This window comes from Rhipicephalus sanguineus, chromosome 3 (genome assembly GCF_013339695.2).
Source record: "Rhipicephalus sanguineus isolate Rsan-2018 chromosome 3, BIME_Rsan_1.4, whole genome shotgun sequence".
Lineage (NCBI taxonomy): Eukaryota > Metazoa > Arthropoda > Arachnida > Ixodida > Ixodidae > Rhipicephalus > Rhipicephalus sanguineus.
In genome coordinates, this window is record NC_051178.1 from 206,613,067 (window position 1) to 206,629,209 (window position 16,143).

Genomic DNA, 16,143 nt, shown 5'->3' on the forward strand with positions numbered 1-16,143 from the left:
TGTTCGTTCAGTCCACGAGCATTTGCATAGTACTCCAAATGAAGTTTGCGAGCTGTGTGTGTGTTCTTTAAGTACGTATATGTACAAAAGAAGAAAAAAGATAATGCCAAGAATGAAGGAAAACTTGGTAAAAGCCACCTCGGGGAAATGGAGCAGATGATGACTGTGGATTAAAAGTGTTTGAGCTTCCACAGCCACAGCATTGTCAGTCTTGGCTGACATCTGTCCCATTTTGTAATTACCTATTATTCCTAACCAGGTGGGATTTTGTCCGGGGTGTTCAACAAATAAACATTACAGGTTGATTTTGGGTTCAGGTTAAACACAGTCTGTTTTGCTCCAGTTCAGTTCTATTACCAAGAAATAAATATCCATAGCAGTTCATGAGTCACTTCACAAACTGAAACAGTTTATGAACCAGTTGGGTACAGTAAACTTTGACACCTAGTGCAGTAATATTGACTTGAGCGTGCTAAGCTGAAGCACTCTAGGTAGCACAGCTGAAGTGACGGCACTTGTAAGTTCACCAGGGCTTGTATTAAATGTCAGTAGCATTTCTTAACGTAGGTCACCACCTTCAAAAAATAATTTTTTAGGATTTAATATTTTCAAGCTCACCCTCTATTCAACAACCTTTAGCAAGAAGAATTATGTAGTTATCTTGAGCCGTTTAAAAGTTATGACCATTTTTCCAACCCCTCTTAGACGCATTCAAAACCGACACTGAAGGTTTCCGATTCCGTAACACCTACCATCGCATCATAAATGTCTTTTCGTATACGTATTACATAATTCTAGGCTGTCTACATACGTTCTAAAGCTTGTGGAACATGTTGTTGTTTTCTATTTATTTTAAGATTTTCACTACACGGCTGTGGCACTCTGTTCTTTAAGTTGCGCACGTTTTCACACGGCTGTTCATGCTTTTTTTTTACGCCATTTCAAGCTCCTGGACTTAGTTCTGTCCTTTCAAGGAGAAAGTTCATGAAATATGGCGAAGTATAGGATGAAAAAGAAGCGTCAACGCAAGTTAGGGAATCAATATAGCAAGCGTGGACCCACTGTGAAACACGTGGACGAGAGTCAGCTGGAGCCACAAAACAAGCTAGTAAAAAATACGCGCTTCAGCTTGCTCAAAAGGAGATTGTGCTGCTTCAAAAGAGGTCCCAAGCTATAAGTCCAGTGAATTTCAGCCACATTGAATGCTTCTTTGTTGCATGGACATTTGGTTCAAATCTTTAAAGCCACTTTTCTCAAAACGGAATTTTTTACATCCTACAGTTACATCCCACAGCGAACAGCGATAACTTTCTTTCTAATAAATATTTTCATATAAAATAGGGCTGTGCGAATATTCGAACTTTCGAATATTTTTCGAATAGTGTTTGCTATTCGATTCGATTCGCACTGAAATTTTACTATTCGAACTATTCGAACTTCCCAAAGACAAATGCAGTCAACGTCCGGTTAAAAGTGACCCCTTCAGATTTTCAATATGCTTCACCTCATTACACTCTCGTATTGCGGCAAAGCTGCCTTTCAAACTCCGTTACGGTCGAACTTAGCAAAGAGACAAAGTCCGGTTGGAAATGGTCCCTAGATTTTCAATATGCTTCACCTCATCACAACCCCGTATTGCGGCAAAGCTGCCTTTCAAGCTCCGTTACGGTCGAACTTAGCCAAGAGACAGTCAACGTCCGTTTGGAAGTGGTCCCTAGATTTTCAATATGCTTCACCTCATCACACCCCGCTATTGCGGCAAAGCTGCCTTTCAAGCCCTGCTACGGTCGCAAATGTATTAACTCAAGAAAACGCTGGTTCCAATATGGAGATGAAAGATGTGGCAGAGTTGGGGGCTCAATTAATGCTGTTTTTGACCTGAAATTTGGGCAGGATGTCTGAAAAATCGGACGCCGAAGCTTTTTAGCATCCAAAATTTCAGATGTTCTTATATATCGACGTCTACGAGGCAGATTTGGAACTCCGGACTTGAAGGGAGCACACCCTTGTCCGCCACATCAGTTGGCCTTCCACAGCAGTTGAAAGAGGAGGAGAGGCTGAGGAAATGGCATCTCTGCCTATCACGTGTAAATTGTTGTCGGCAACACTTTGGTTGCACCAAATCATGTACATAAATACAATTCGGCCTCTACATTGCCTCACTCTTGATAAGAAAGACAACTATGAAATATGACCCCACCAGCACTTTATCAACCTAGCGAAAAGAAACACTTTCATGTTGCGATCTCACAAGAACATACTTAGGGATTCTCTGCAACTTTTTCTGTAATTACACTTCGAATTATTCGAAAAATGTTTGAGAAATATTCGAAAATTATTCGAAATTACTCGATTCGATTCGCACTCAATCTTTATTATTCGAATTCGCTTCGCACCCAAAATTTTGCTATTCGCACAGCTCTAATATAAAATTTTTCGTGCTCTTTTTTTATAGGTGGAACTGTGCATTCGAGCAGAATGATTGAAAATTAGCGGTAAACTTTTGTACTATATGGCCAATTTCGCACAAAACAAGCCTGCAAAATATCAACTTTATCGGTCTTCTTATCATAGCGCACCTTAGCTTAGAAATACGGTGATCATGGAGGTTAGATGCACAGGCTATTGTCCTCGCTACGTACATGCCAAATCACGTGTGAATCGCTCCAACAGTTTTGTAGTTATGACCGTTGGCGCAACATCCATATTTTGGCACATTTTGATTTTTATAAATTTAATTATTTACATTTCTCACAATTTCATCATTTTAAAGTTTAAATTTACCGAAGCCAAAGCCATAATTATAACTCTTGGGCTAAAACTGTAAAATTTTCTCTCGAAGGTAGTGACCTATCTTAAGCTAGCACGGCTGGTTTTAAATGGGCGATGTATTTATCAAGTCATATCAAACACTTGCACACGCAAGTGACGTCAGCGCAGCACATATGTACACCAGGTAAGCGTAAAATTGTTCCGACTGCAGGACTTACACTCTGGGCCTTTAAAACCAAAGCCCAATGTTGTAATCACTATGCCATAGCCACACGCCTCATCAGGTGGCTGTGGTGTGCAAGCAAGCACAATCAGGCATTTGGTGCATCTCACTCAATGCTGATGGTATTCTAAAAAATTTCCTTTGTGCAAACCAGCACATTGAGATGCTTGGTGCATTTGCACACCACTGATGGATTATCATCGAGTCAACATTACACTATTTGCATTAACAATGATACTTGTCACCAGTCAATTTCTGCTATAGTATTTTGCAATTTTCAACTTAATTTTCCTCTTGCTTCCAATTGTTTGTTGTCCCAAGCACATGGCACATCTGCAAGTTTTGTCTGGAGGTGGAAGACATTGGCCTATTGACACACTGAGAACTACAATCGATGTTTTTACTTAGATATTGGTGAAACTTCGTGAAAATAGCTACAGCTGGCATACTTATAAACTGATACTTCATGCAAATTTCATGCTCTTTCTTTTTGTAAAGGAGCACTTAAGTGACGTGTAAAAGTATTCAGGAGTTCTCGATGTGTCACTGGAACATTTTCTAATGTTCCATGGGGAGGAGGTTTCTTCTGAAAGTCATGTAGGATTCTGAATATGCATAGAAATGTCGAAGGTTCATAGCTGCTGTTCACAGTAGTTCAGTTAAGGGAATCACTTAGAGTTCAGAGTCGAAAGAAAAGGGTTACAATATTGCTTCTTACAATGCATAAGCTTTCTTCCATTAACCTCATAAAGCCCAAAGGCCATATAAAATGAAGAAGAATTAGAACTGCTTATTTTATGCCATGTGGACTATGCTTTTTTTAGAAAAGCAATACATTGTACTTGAGTAAAAATAATTAGCATAGTAAATATTGAGTAATTGTTTTTGTTGGACTTCCTCAGATGCTGATCTAGGATGTCAGAAGTGTTACTGTGAGCTTTGCATTACATGTATACAGTTCTTAAATCACTATTGTATATAATGGATATATGATATAACATTAACTTTATTTCAGACAAAATACAATATTGTTCGATAACATTTACATCCTTAAGCAGAGGGAGTTTAGTTGCTCATCCATTCAGGAGAACAAGCGATTTAGACATGGGTACATCCATTTTTGTTTATCAGTAATATGACCGACTATGTTGAAAAAAGCAAAGAAGTAAAAAGTAAAATAAAGCATTGCACAATCAGCAACTTTGTGGTGGACAGTTCTAGCTAGTATGTCATCACAGAAGTTCTTATAACCAGCAAAAATTTGGGAACTAAACAAATGTCACAGAACTGTTCAGCTTGTACTTCATTAACACAGTTCACTTTAAAGCCAGTCCACTGTATAACATATAATTTCGCCTGAATTTGAATGCCTCATGCCTTTGTCTTTTTAGCTTATGATATTTGCCACAACGGCTAAGACATTGTGTGCATGTTCTTGTGAATTTACAACCATACTACAAAATATATACAATGTCTCTTCTAATTTGTACTATGCTGGAGAAAAGTGTGGCACATCATTGTTATACTAAAAAATTTACTAGCCTATTTAAGCCTGGTAATTACATACTCCACTTCAGAATCAGGCAACGTTAGTGTGCACCTACCTGCACACACACATGTTTGTGCATATGTATTATATAGGTGCAAGCTAAAGCATATTGGCATCAGTGTCTATCATGTGTTAGGCTCTGTTTTACTATGCCTTAACACTAGCTTCAACTTACATTCTTAAATTACATTTTATGGCTACTTCTTCAGAGCCTTTTGCTGAAGATAAGCTGTTAATTTCTAGAATTATGTGGTACAGAGCGCTTGGTCAGACATGGGGCTCTTAGTTCGCCCGTTAGCTGTGCTGTGCAGTGAGTCAGTTGTGATGTATTGTGGTGTTCTGGGCCACACTTGTCCCTCACTGTCGGTGCTCCTGTCTGTGTTTCTTCCCTGCCTGCTTTTCAGGGATTCTGGGAGCTATGACGATGGCAAACATACACGTACAAGTAATGAACCTCCTTTTTGACCTGCACTTGCACACTCAAGATTGCTGCAACACACAGTCACACCTGCAGCATTTTTATGCATCCACGGGTGCATGCATGCACCTTGTATTCTTCTAAATCATTTGCTTGAGCTTTCACACCATATTTTGGTATTGTTTAAAATGTTTGAATGGCGTGAATGAAGAATTTCTACTTATTACGTCCCCTTTTCAAAAGTGTATGTTTTGCAAATCTACATTGAAGTGCAATGGGTGTATGAACCTTCACACCTTGTCAGCTTGTGTCGTTGGCACAGTAAACTTTAGGTGGCTGCTCTGGCACTGCATTCCTGGCTGGAAATTGTTGCACGCAAGCTGCAGAAGGCACCCTCTATTGTGTGTAATTATTTCCCAAAGTGTGCAGATATTGAACAAGTTTGAGCGTGGTGCATGAGAAAGCATACCAAAGGTAATTTCTCCATTAAAATAAATATCTTAATTTCCCGTTGGTTTGTTGTGTGCAGTGTTTTGACTTGTAAACGTAAAAAAAAGTGAGAGAAGTGCTTTTACAAGATATTGCCCCTGAAATACTTGCATTTCTTTTTGGTTTCACACAAGTGGAAAGAAATCAGATAAATAAGAATTGAGGTCCCAGAGTAATTTCTGCTCCTTTACTTTGTTTACGCTGCAGGTTTCTTCTCCGGAAGGAGACCTGTTTTCGGCAAGCTGTCGGGGGGATGATATGTACCCGGTGCACGATGACGATGATGATCCCGACTACTATGGTGACACGCGTGTGCACCCACCGCCACCCGTCATGGCCACCTCGTATCGCGGGGCCGGGAGCAGCAATTTCGATGACTGGGATGATGCTCCGGACCCGTATCTTGAGGACAAGTTTGGTGACATATCGCCACCGCCTTCGCACCTCCGACACCACCACCACCCACACTCTGTGGCACCACAGCGACGGCACCACCTTCACGGCCGCCGTCCCTCCGAGTACGACCGTGACGAGTGCGACGACGACCGCAACTATAGGGGTGGGGGCAGCGGGAGTGGTGAGACAGGTCTCCACAGAGGACAGAAGTACCCCGTCAATGTGCTCTAGCAGAGACTTTGCCCTCCTTGGTCTTGGCTTTTTAGCGGCATCACGTTGTCACCATAGACGGGTGGTGATTATGATGCTCCACGACGTGCCATGGCTTGGCAGCCACCGGCAGGGCTAGCGCAATGTCGGTGCTTTCTCGCTCGCTGTGTATCCTCTCCAAAGCACAGTTGCCACTTTGTGCAGCCAACTGTCGTATTCTGACAAAGCCAGCCCTCCCAAACAGCGCGGGCAGGTCACAGGCTTGGCTGCCATTGCCACGGTGGCTCTTCCTCGGGCAGCAGCGTTATGCACCTGTGCAGCCCATGCGAGGCACCCCTCAAGATCCTGCCTTTTTCAACAGCAAGCGGTTGACGTCTTTCTTCAGCGAAAAAGGAAACCGCGTGGTTGTGCCACAGGACCGGAGAACGGTCCTTCTCCCCACCCCCTGTCTCCCCCAATGTGCGACACTCCTGCATTTGTAACCAAGAGATGAAAGGAGAGAACACATCTCTCCACTGCAACTCTCTCAGCAAGCTCGCCTTACGCGTCCACAACCACCATTCTGCTGCTCAATGCAAAATGCTTTTTTTTCAAGCGTCTTGCTGCGACTGTCCACTGCAAGGATTGTCACGTACACTTTCAGGATACTTCCTTGCAAGTGCTTTTCAACTCCTCCTGCGATTTTTCACTGGCCAAGATGGCACTCCTTTCTCGCCTGAGAGTGGACATTACTCACTGTGCAGAATGTAGGCGTTCAGCGTAGCTCTACTGTTTGCACCTTTCTAGTTCCTTAATTTCTGGCATTCTTTGCTGTGAGTCAGCAAATGGTTTGGGTCAAAGGCCATCACATCTTACTCTGTGCCAGGTAGAAGTTGTGTTGTTTAGGCGTGTGCCGACTACAGTTCTTGGAGGCTTAGAATTTCCTGTGGAAACTCGAACTCAATGACTTGAGACCTTACGTGCACCAGGGGATTCCTAGATATTCAGGGAGATTTAATTTTCTTTCTGTTGCAATCTTCATACATCAATTTCGTTCCTTTTGTCAAGGGACATTCTTTTTTAGTGACAGCTTTTCTTAGATTTCTTATGGAAGGTTTTAGAAAAAGTTGCTAGGACGTTATAGCATTGTTTTTAATTTTCATTCACATATTGTCTCTACTTCAGTTTATGACTGTTTCTATTTGAGTCATTTCATGTCACCAGCACCTGTCTGGCAAATGTTGTGCAACTTTCATACAATACATAATCTGCTGTTTTAAATCCATCGTTTACTCTCATATTTAACCGGCTTTAATAAGGTTTAATTAGCATTCATGTCTCAAGACAAATGTTCTTGATTTATTCAAAAAGGAAACTGGTTAATTTAAAGTTCTGTAATGTATTAGAGTTTGTCAATGCCGCTAGGTGGTAGAATGTCGCACGTGTGCCAATTTCAGACACTTACGTTGTCGTAATTTTTCAAATGTTGCTGCTGTTTTATTAAGAGCCCTATTCTTCTGTTTATCAGCCATTTACACTGAAAAGCATATTGATTTAGTTTGCTTTCATAAAATTGGAAGTTGCTAAATATATTGCAACATTGAGCCCAAGCTCAAGATTCTTTTATCAGTCTTTCAATTAAAGTCATAATAAATAAAAGCAGCGTGACACTTAAAACATTTTTCATCACTGCGCTATACCTGTAACTTATAAAACTATCTACAACATGCGTAGTTGCCCCTTGAGATGGGAGCACATTTTGGCAACCATCTTTTGATGTGCACAAAACAATGCAGGTTTGCATTTTCAAATCGAGCTAAATTGAGTTACTATAAGAAGTCTTGTTTTAGTAGCTATGCAGAGATGAAGTTTATAAAATTAGCTTCATAACTAGAACCTTTCACTTTGCTTTTAGGTCGTTTAGGCCCTATCGTGTAATGCACATCTGTAGTGAAAGAGGTGGTTTTTGACGAGTCATAAAAAGCATACCAGAGGCATGTGGAGTGCATAAAAGAAACTGACTTTAGAAGCACATTTCACATTTTCTAAGCTTCTCACTATTTCCTTTTATCCCAAATCACTTTAAAGACCTCATGACTGACTTTGCATCAAGCCAAGACTTTTGTGGAATGGTTAGCGTTTTTTCAGTTGCCATTGGCCTCTGTGTTTCTAAATAGTTTTTTTTTTTATATCTGCAAGCATACACTTTAGAAACTGGTAGACTCTGTTTGGCATTACTGTTAGAGATACCTTAGTGCAAGATTCCAGACAAACACAGAGCACGAAAAGGCAAGCACTAGCAATGCCCATGACTGTTCCTCTTGCAGCAAAATTTATTTGGTCAGCTGAGTTTGTTTTGTAGATTTAGCTTGGGTTTGGCATGTGCACAGAGTTCGTATGGATTCTATGCATGATGTCTTGCACACATAGTAAACAGGAGCAGCTGTTTTTTTATGACTCTCTTCAGTGTTTTATTGTGTTTTATTTGATGAAAATTTGTGAGTGGTGTATATGCACCTGTTCGATATGTTTGTCTGTACAGTGAATTTCTGTTGGATAGGAAGAATTTGTTCTAACTCCCTGAAGTTTTAAGTGGTATGATGTATATAACATTTGTAAGTGTTTTCTCTTTTTGTTTTGTTTTGTTTTTAAACTTGAACTTAGCCGAGTGGAAAGTTGAATGAGCCATTGTGATATAAATGAAGATCGACTCTGTACTTGCAGTAGCTTATAATATGCATTTTGCTTTTTGTACTGGTAGGCTTCTGCGCTCTTCTTTTTTTTCTTTCATTTTTACAGCAATTACCTAACCTTTTCTGTTATGTTATACTGGAGAATTATATGATAGCAATTCGCTTACGTTTAAGCTGGATGATGTCATTTAGTGGAATTAAGGCTAGATAGCTTTGGTCTTATTGTTTGTGACACCATGATATCTGATGCTGAAGAATAGACCATGGAAGAACATATTTGAAACTCTTTTCTCCTTAAGCACTCGCTCCAGTTCTGAGTGCAGTTCTGATGCAGTTCTGAGTGCGCGTAGGTTACAAACTTTGCTGTTACCAACGATAGTGTTTGCACACAGGTATACCTTCAGATGTGCCACACGCATGCCAGAGATGCACATAGGCAGAAGCGCGTTAATGAGGTTGCTGCACCATACTATATATATAAATATGTACATTACCAACTGTAGCTGGAGGGACATGAACAGGATTGCCATGTGGCAACTCTTTTGTCTGTTGAAGCTGCCTTACAACTGCGACTCTGTGACAGTGACTGCTCATGTTAGGTGGGTGCAAGGAGAGCCAAAGCAAGAACAGTGTGATGTCTTTTTGATAAAGCTCTGCGATCCTTGCCTCTACATTCGAATGTCAAAACCTGTTATAGCCGGTCGCAGGACATTCACAGTTACTGCGCCTGTACTTGACAAGGTTTTAGCTCCGCCCACTAAGCCTTCATTTCTGGCTTTCAAGCATACGCAACCCATTTGGGATACTGTAGAGAATCCTAGCGGCACCATGTCGAGGAGCCAGCCAGAGGCGTTCAATTGCTAGGAGGAGGCTCCTGTGAAGCACATGTGGTGCCAGTTTACATAAATAGTGTTCCATAAAAAACTTTGGTAGCATCCTCTATGGTGTCCTGGTTTTATTCAAGGAAAATGGCATGCACTTGAGACCAAGGTACAACTCTTGGATACTAACTGCATTTTGCAGTGTGGAGACGCAGCTGTTGTACATCCTACAGTGCCACATCTGTGCATGATAAACCCACTTGCAAATGAATTCTTCTTCTGGGCGTAAATTTACCTCATTGAGGAAAAGTTTGAGATTTGATTCCTATGCGTGGAATGCGAGAGGGCGACACCAGCTGGAGAGGATGAGCTGCAGTTCAGTGTTTGTCTTACTGCTGGCTTACTTTCATCTCTCAATACAACTGTGGCTACAGGTCTAACCTTGCTGCACCAAAGGGCACATTAATCAAATAGCACGCTTGCTTTCATGTTTTATGAAGCATCTAGCTTGGAGACGTGTGCTTCATCACATGGCTTCTTTATAGAAATAAAAGGGCTTTTGTATAAACAGAACATTCTGCTACTTTCATGGCAAACATGTTTTGTTTTTCTTCTGCGTAGGTACTGATCTTGTTGTTTTTTGATGTCTGTGCATTAAGATTTTTCTTGGCCTTCAGACATTGCTTTAACAAGGGTGATGTTCATGACATAACCGCTTCCACTTAATATTGAGGTCATTGCACATTCGTATCTTGTAAGCCACACATGCAACATTACAATCACTTCACGATAATGTAAAAATCCATGCAGCTCATTCTGCATTCTCTATGGCCATCTTATTTCAGACATATTTCTGTAATTTTATTAGACACAATCATGATTTTATTAGCTTAACTAGTTAACTTTTGTCTATGGAAAACGTAGTATTTTAACTAAAGCAGCAAGGACTGTGCGAAATAGATTTTTTTATTTTCATTATTCAGGAGCGCAATAAGATTAACTGTTGTGCACTGGAATGTTCTTGGTCGCTGAACAGCCATAATGACTTGAATTGTGGGTGCAGCAACAGTTCAAGTTTTTGAATTGATAGGGTATAAGGAATTTGGGGCTGATAATTGCCAACTCAGCTTCCGCAGAAGCTTTAGCTTCTGGTGTTTCTATATAAATGTAGGCAAACACAGAAATTGTTTTTTCACAACAACCACTGGATCACATTTAGTGAATTAAGTTTTGTTCCATTCAAAACAAAAAGTTAAATTCTGGTGACTATACAAAAATTTATTTTATGTAGGGCAAAATTTAAAAAAATATAGTTGTAGTAAATTGCAGATTTTCAGTCACAAAACTATAAAGTTTACAACACTGTAACCTAAAAATGACAAACAATAAATTCTGTAACCTGCACAGTATAATACACCTGAAGCGGATAAACTTACATGTGCACATGAAATACCATTATTTACGAATTGTACCATTATACCATGAAATTATACCATGAAATAATATTACTTCATGTATATGCCATGACGGTGTATATAGGTATATGGTGTATATGATTTTGTATAGGACTTTTGCAAAACCCTCGAGACATTCTAACGATTTTGCATTAGCTGTGAATTCATATATCAAATTTGTCCTGTTTAAATGCTCTAACAGGTGCTCTAACATCTGTAAGCTTTGTGCTTATATTTTCTACAAACTAACAAATTTCTGGAGATGTCATTAAAAATTTAAAGCCACAATTTTAAATGTTGCCTGCTAGTCACTGCAATTTAACTTTTATCGCTTAAACACAACAAATTGCTTTAAGGTCAGCACAGGGGTTGTCTCGAAAAAGCGTTCTCTGCATTTTACGTGGATTTCAACGGGCAGAATTGGAGTTGGTTTCGAGTTAAAGTTTCCCCTTTATTGCGAATCGCTTAAATATTTTAGATGTTTATCCACTACATGAAACCTTTTTGCTATATTTGCCAAAAGCTCTTGTGTTGATGGAAGTGTTTTTTTTGTCTTAGACATAAAATAAAGCAATTTTTTTTATTGACATAAAACAGTCCTTGCTGCTTTGATTTTTGGTTAAACCAGACATGCTTTCAGTAACGTAGACACAGTTAAGTTGCATGTGCAGTTGTACAAGTTCATGTCAGGTGACAGGCAGGAATAGCCATTGTCTTCACTTGCATTGCAGAAATGACTTGTCACATTTGTAAACACTGTGTGTAAAGCATTTCAGCAGTTTATCTTCTGTTGTTGCTTTTGTTTAGCAGACACACAATGTTTGGTGACTTGCAGACTAGCTGAATTTAGTAGAACCTTGTTATAGAAGTCTTGCAGACAGTAAAATCCTACTTAATATAAACACAGGCATTAGCCTTGTCAGTCTTTTAGACCTTTCTAAAAAAAACTGTCTGAAAACCTGGAAAAGGTGTTCAAACGAAAGCGAGCTACTTCAGACCCACTGTAGCGCAAAAGAAACACAAAGAAACACACCCTCACACCAAAATACTTGTGGCTTTAAGCTGCACATAATTTGAAGTTAGTATTTTCTTTTTAGCCTAGCAAACTTTTAGCAACACTGCATGACATATTGATGTCTTTTGATGCGCTAGTGAACATTTTCTTTTTTCAATTTTAAAGCAGCCTTGGGTGAAGTAATGCTTGGCAAGCCATTCATTTCTTTATTATGGGTGTGCTACAGCATGGTTCTACTGTGCAAAATCACCATTGCAGAGCTTAATATTTTTTTTTTGATAAAGAATGCAAAAACTATGCCTGCCTAAACTAAAGTTTTTCTGTTGTGTAAATGTATACAGATATACTTGGAGCATGCAATTGTAAAATAAAACAAAAAAGAAGGGCTTGAGGATGAAGGAAAAGAGAGCTGTGAGAAGTGAAACAAAGTCGCTCATGGTGTCAGGAGCATAACTAAAATTTGCTCAGGACATCACAGCCTTTCCAAGGATGCAGAGATGTGACACAAATGTAACATCGACCTAACCTTTGTAGCAATGCATACGCGACTGTAACGGCCTTTAGCACTGATAGTCCTTTCATTGTCTCTAACTGGCGTTTACACGTGGCATTTCTTTCGCATTTTCCTAGCACACATCATGTGTAGACAGGGATGTTGCGTCATCGAGTCCTTCTTTCGTTATATTTTTTAGCTTCGCTGGCGATGATGACGCTGCTCTGAGAAGCAAGTGCAGGCCTCTTGCTTTTCCATGTAGTTTTCCCTCTTGCCCAGGCACGCTAGCAAAAGTGAGCACTGACCATAATTGGTCTCTGGTATGCACTCATGCTGAGCTAGCTGCTAGAACTGTACCTGCTGACCTCAGTGACTTTCTTCTTCTCCTGGGGACTTTCTCTGTATACACGCGGTGGCCCTTTGTGGCACTGGGACCCTGACCGTTCATCGAACAACCAGCCTCAAATGTTCTTGTCCCCTGCGCTTCATGTCCAGTCATGACTCACCCACAGTGTGCATATGTGTGTGTCAGGCTCTTTAACTGCTTTTGTTTATTTTCTTTTGTGGGACATGGTAGTTCTCGCCTGTTCGCTTGTGCTCGTTAAATTCCCTTGGCCACAGTGTGTGCAGTGCATGGAATTGGTGAGAGTGCCTGTGTGTGTTGTGTGCATCGCTAGCACTTAGGTGAATGTTCACAGAAGGAGTGCTGTGTGGCTCACAGTATGAGTGGCATGGTTGGCATGTTGATGCTTTGCTTCCCATTCCACTTATTTGGTGAGCAGCGTTGCGTTTGCATGTGTGTACTTTACAGTGACCACGTTCATGCGCGAGACAATAGCAACACCGATCAAACATGTTGCAATGCTGCCTGCGCAGGGCTGGCCGTGAGAAAAGCGGATTAGGTGGTAGAAGAGCTCAGTTCTTTTGATTGGAAAGAAAAATGCTACATTTACAGTGTTCAGCGATGCCACCGTCCTTTTGCTGATCGGGGCAGTGCTGTTATGATATCGGGTATAGTCACATTGGGTGGCTACAGCGAATACATGTGCCCCTGAACGACAGTTTCCCACTGTGACCGAGAATGAAAGTGAGTGCAGATATGCTACCAACTAGAACTGCTATTGTAAGAACGAACGGGAAATAAATACCGCTCTGCACTTTTGCTCTCAGGAGTGCTAGTGGCCTCTTTCCCATCCTGTCAATTTTGTAAAACAAGAAAAAAATGATGGTTGTGATGCAGGTTACATCGCATGTAGTTTAATTAGTCACACTCCTTTCTGAGTACGGCATTTATGTATGCTCTGTAGAGTTCCCATCTTCCATGAATAGCAGCAGCATTTTGCTCACAATTCTTTTAGCTTTTATTGTTATCCATTCTTAACTGAGTTGTGGCGCAAGGTCTGTGCTGCCTGTGTGGCACAGGTGTGGGTGATATGTACATATGTGTACGTAAGAACGTGTTGGTTTCTCTCAAGCTCTCTCTATCTCTCTCTCTCATTCTTTCTCTAGCTCTGGCATTCTTCCTCTGCAGATTTCTTTCCCCAGCAGTGTTTGAACTACTAAGAGACTCCCTTTCCCACCCTCTTGTAAAATGTGCAACGTTTGAAGTTTTCTACTCATCCTCTCTTTCGATGAGACAAAAGGGCTGGTATATATACATATATATACATACAGGCAAGTGCTGATGCTAATCGAAATCTGTGTGAATGAAGAGCGTATGCTCCTTGCTTGCACGCCAGTTCTGAGCGTGCTTTGTCGGGAATTGTGCTTTGCTCTTTTTTTTTCTTGAACAAAGCGTTTTCATAATGAAGGCTCCTGCAAGGAAACTGCGTATATGTATATAATACATATACATGTATGCACGCAGTGTAATGTATAAATATGAAACAAAACCTTTACGGCAGTTTGTAAATAAAGACATTGCCAAACACTGTTCTGTCATTCCTGGCATTAAAGCCGTTCATGTTTCACACTATGTTGCTTGCATTCAAGTTGGCTCACAGAATTTTAGTGGAGCTAAGCAGAAATATGGCAGTTAAGGTCCTGCTATGCTGGCATGCAGATTGCAGAGTTTAATTGCACAGTGCATGATGCCACTTCAAATGAGCGTGCTGAACATACAGTGGTGCTGCAGTTACTAAACAGGTCCTTTGCAATAACACAGCTGAACAGCTTGTTGGCTCTGTGTTTGTTTTCACTTTGGTATATATGCACCATCAGTGACACACTATAGTTGGTGTCGATGTCGTGCTCTGTTTGCTGAATTAGCTGTTGAGCGTGAGCTCACAGGTTTGAATTTGAGGCACAGTGCTCAGCAGTATTCTGAGTGGGGCAGAATGCAAAGATCTTTTCTTTAGTGTGTTTTGGAAAAAAAGAAAGAAAGTGTTAAAACCTGTTCTGATATGGTGTAATTGATGGTTGTGCCTTTGGATATCTTTGCTGCAAGGAACTGCTTATCTAACGACTTCAATTATAGTATAGTTGGTTACCAGTCAAGCAGGCAGGAGAATTGGGAGAACCTCCTTGCGCAAGAAAAGGCTGCACTCGCAGCATTCGAGAGTACATGCGCAGCAACCCGCTTCTTTGGACCACAGATGCACCCTAGCAACATCTGTAGCGAGATATTATTATGTCAGTGGGACATCTTCAAAAGATTGGTGATTTATGATTGTATGTACGCAAGAACATCCCGTGCATGGAAATCGACTATTCATGTCTCGCCGACTTTCAAACTAGACAATCGATGGAGCTGTCAAAAATGAACTGCGTATACAAAAGGGTTGCTGTTCAAGCGAGTTGGTCTTTCATAACTGCAGCATGTATTAGCGCGACACATGTAAAAAAGAAGTGCCACAATATGCCTCTTTGTATGTGTCTTGGTGCTTATATGTGTCGCTTTAATACATGCTGCAGCTATGCGCTATAATTCAGACTCCATGAGGTTGTTTGTGTTGTGAAGCGGAATGCTTGTGGGGCATTTCGAATCTGCAAGTGCCACAACCAATTTTTTGGGACATTACTTTGTGAATTTCAAGTAGCCGTAGACGTCCGCTTCAATGCTTCTGGTAGGGTTGCCATTGGGTTTAGTTGAAAAGGAGCCAGAGGTCACGCTAAAAGTGGCCAGAAGTAGCCATGCTATTTAACTTTATTGTCAAATTTATAGCCAAATGGAACATATCAAAGTGGTATTATGAATAGTTTTGATAATTAAACAATCATTTAATTTTGAATAAGCAAGAATGCAGAAATAAGAGCACAATTTTTCCTTCTTGCTTGGTCTTCAAACCACAGGTAAACTTTATTTATTTATTTATTTACCCTCAAGGCCAAGGACATTTCAGGGGGGAGAGGGAAAATGAGGAGGAGGAGAAATAAACTTTATTCAGTAGTGTGAGCTGACGGCAGAGTCGCCAAAGGTGGGCGGCGTCCCTAGTCCAGGATGCCGTGGGCTCGAGCTGACAGCTTGGCCCTGTTCACAAGACGGTGCTGGTCATCAAGGCTTGAGCTTGTCAGCTGGGCCTCCCACTGCTCAATGTTTGGTCCAGTGATAGGTGGTATTGATGGGTTGCGCCACGCTTCCATATGGTGGAGTGTATTCCTTGCAGAGCATAATTTGCGTTCCTTTCGGTAG

At 40.8% G+C, this 16,143-nt stretch overlaps 1 protein-coding gene across 10 annotated transcripts in view; it reads left to right on the forward strand.

The window, feature by feature from the left end:
- LOC119388159 (voltage-dependent L-type calcium channel subunit beta-1) overlaps positions 1 to 14,442 on the forward strand; it is a 189,975-nt gene extending 175,533 nt beyond the window's left edge. For all 10 annotated transcript variants that reach the window (XM_049413832.1, XM_049413833.1, XM_049413841.1 and 7 more), the window contains one exon: positions 5,659 to 14,442. In XM_049413832.1, the coding sequence (XP_049269789.1) occupies positions 5,659 to 6,078 (420 nt within the window). In that variant the 3' untranslated portion in view covers positions 6,079 to 14,442. The remainder of the gene's footprint in view (positions 1 to 5,658) is intronic.
- Positions 14,443 to 16,143: the final 1,701 nt, after the last annotated feature.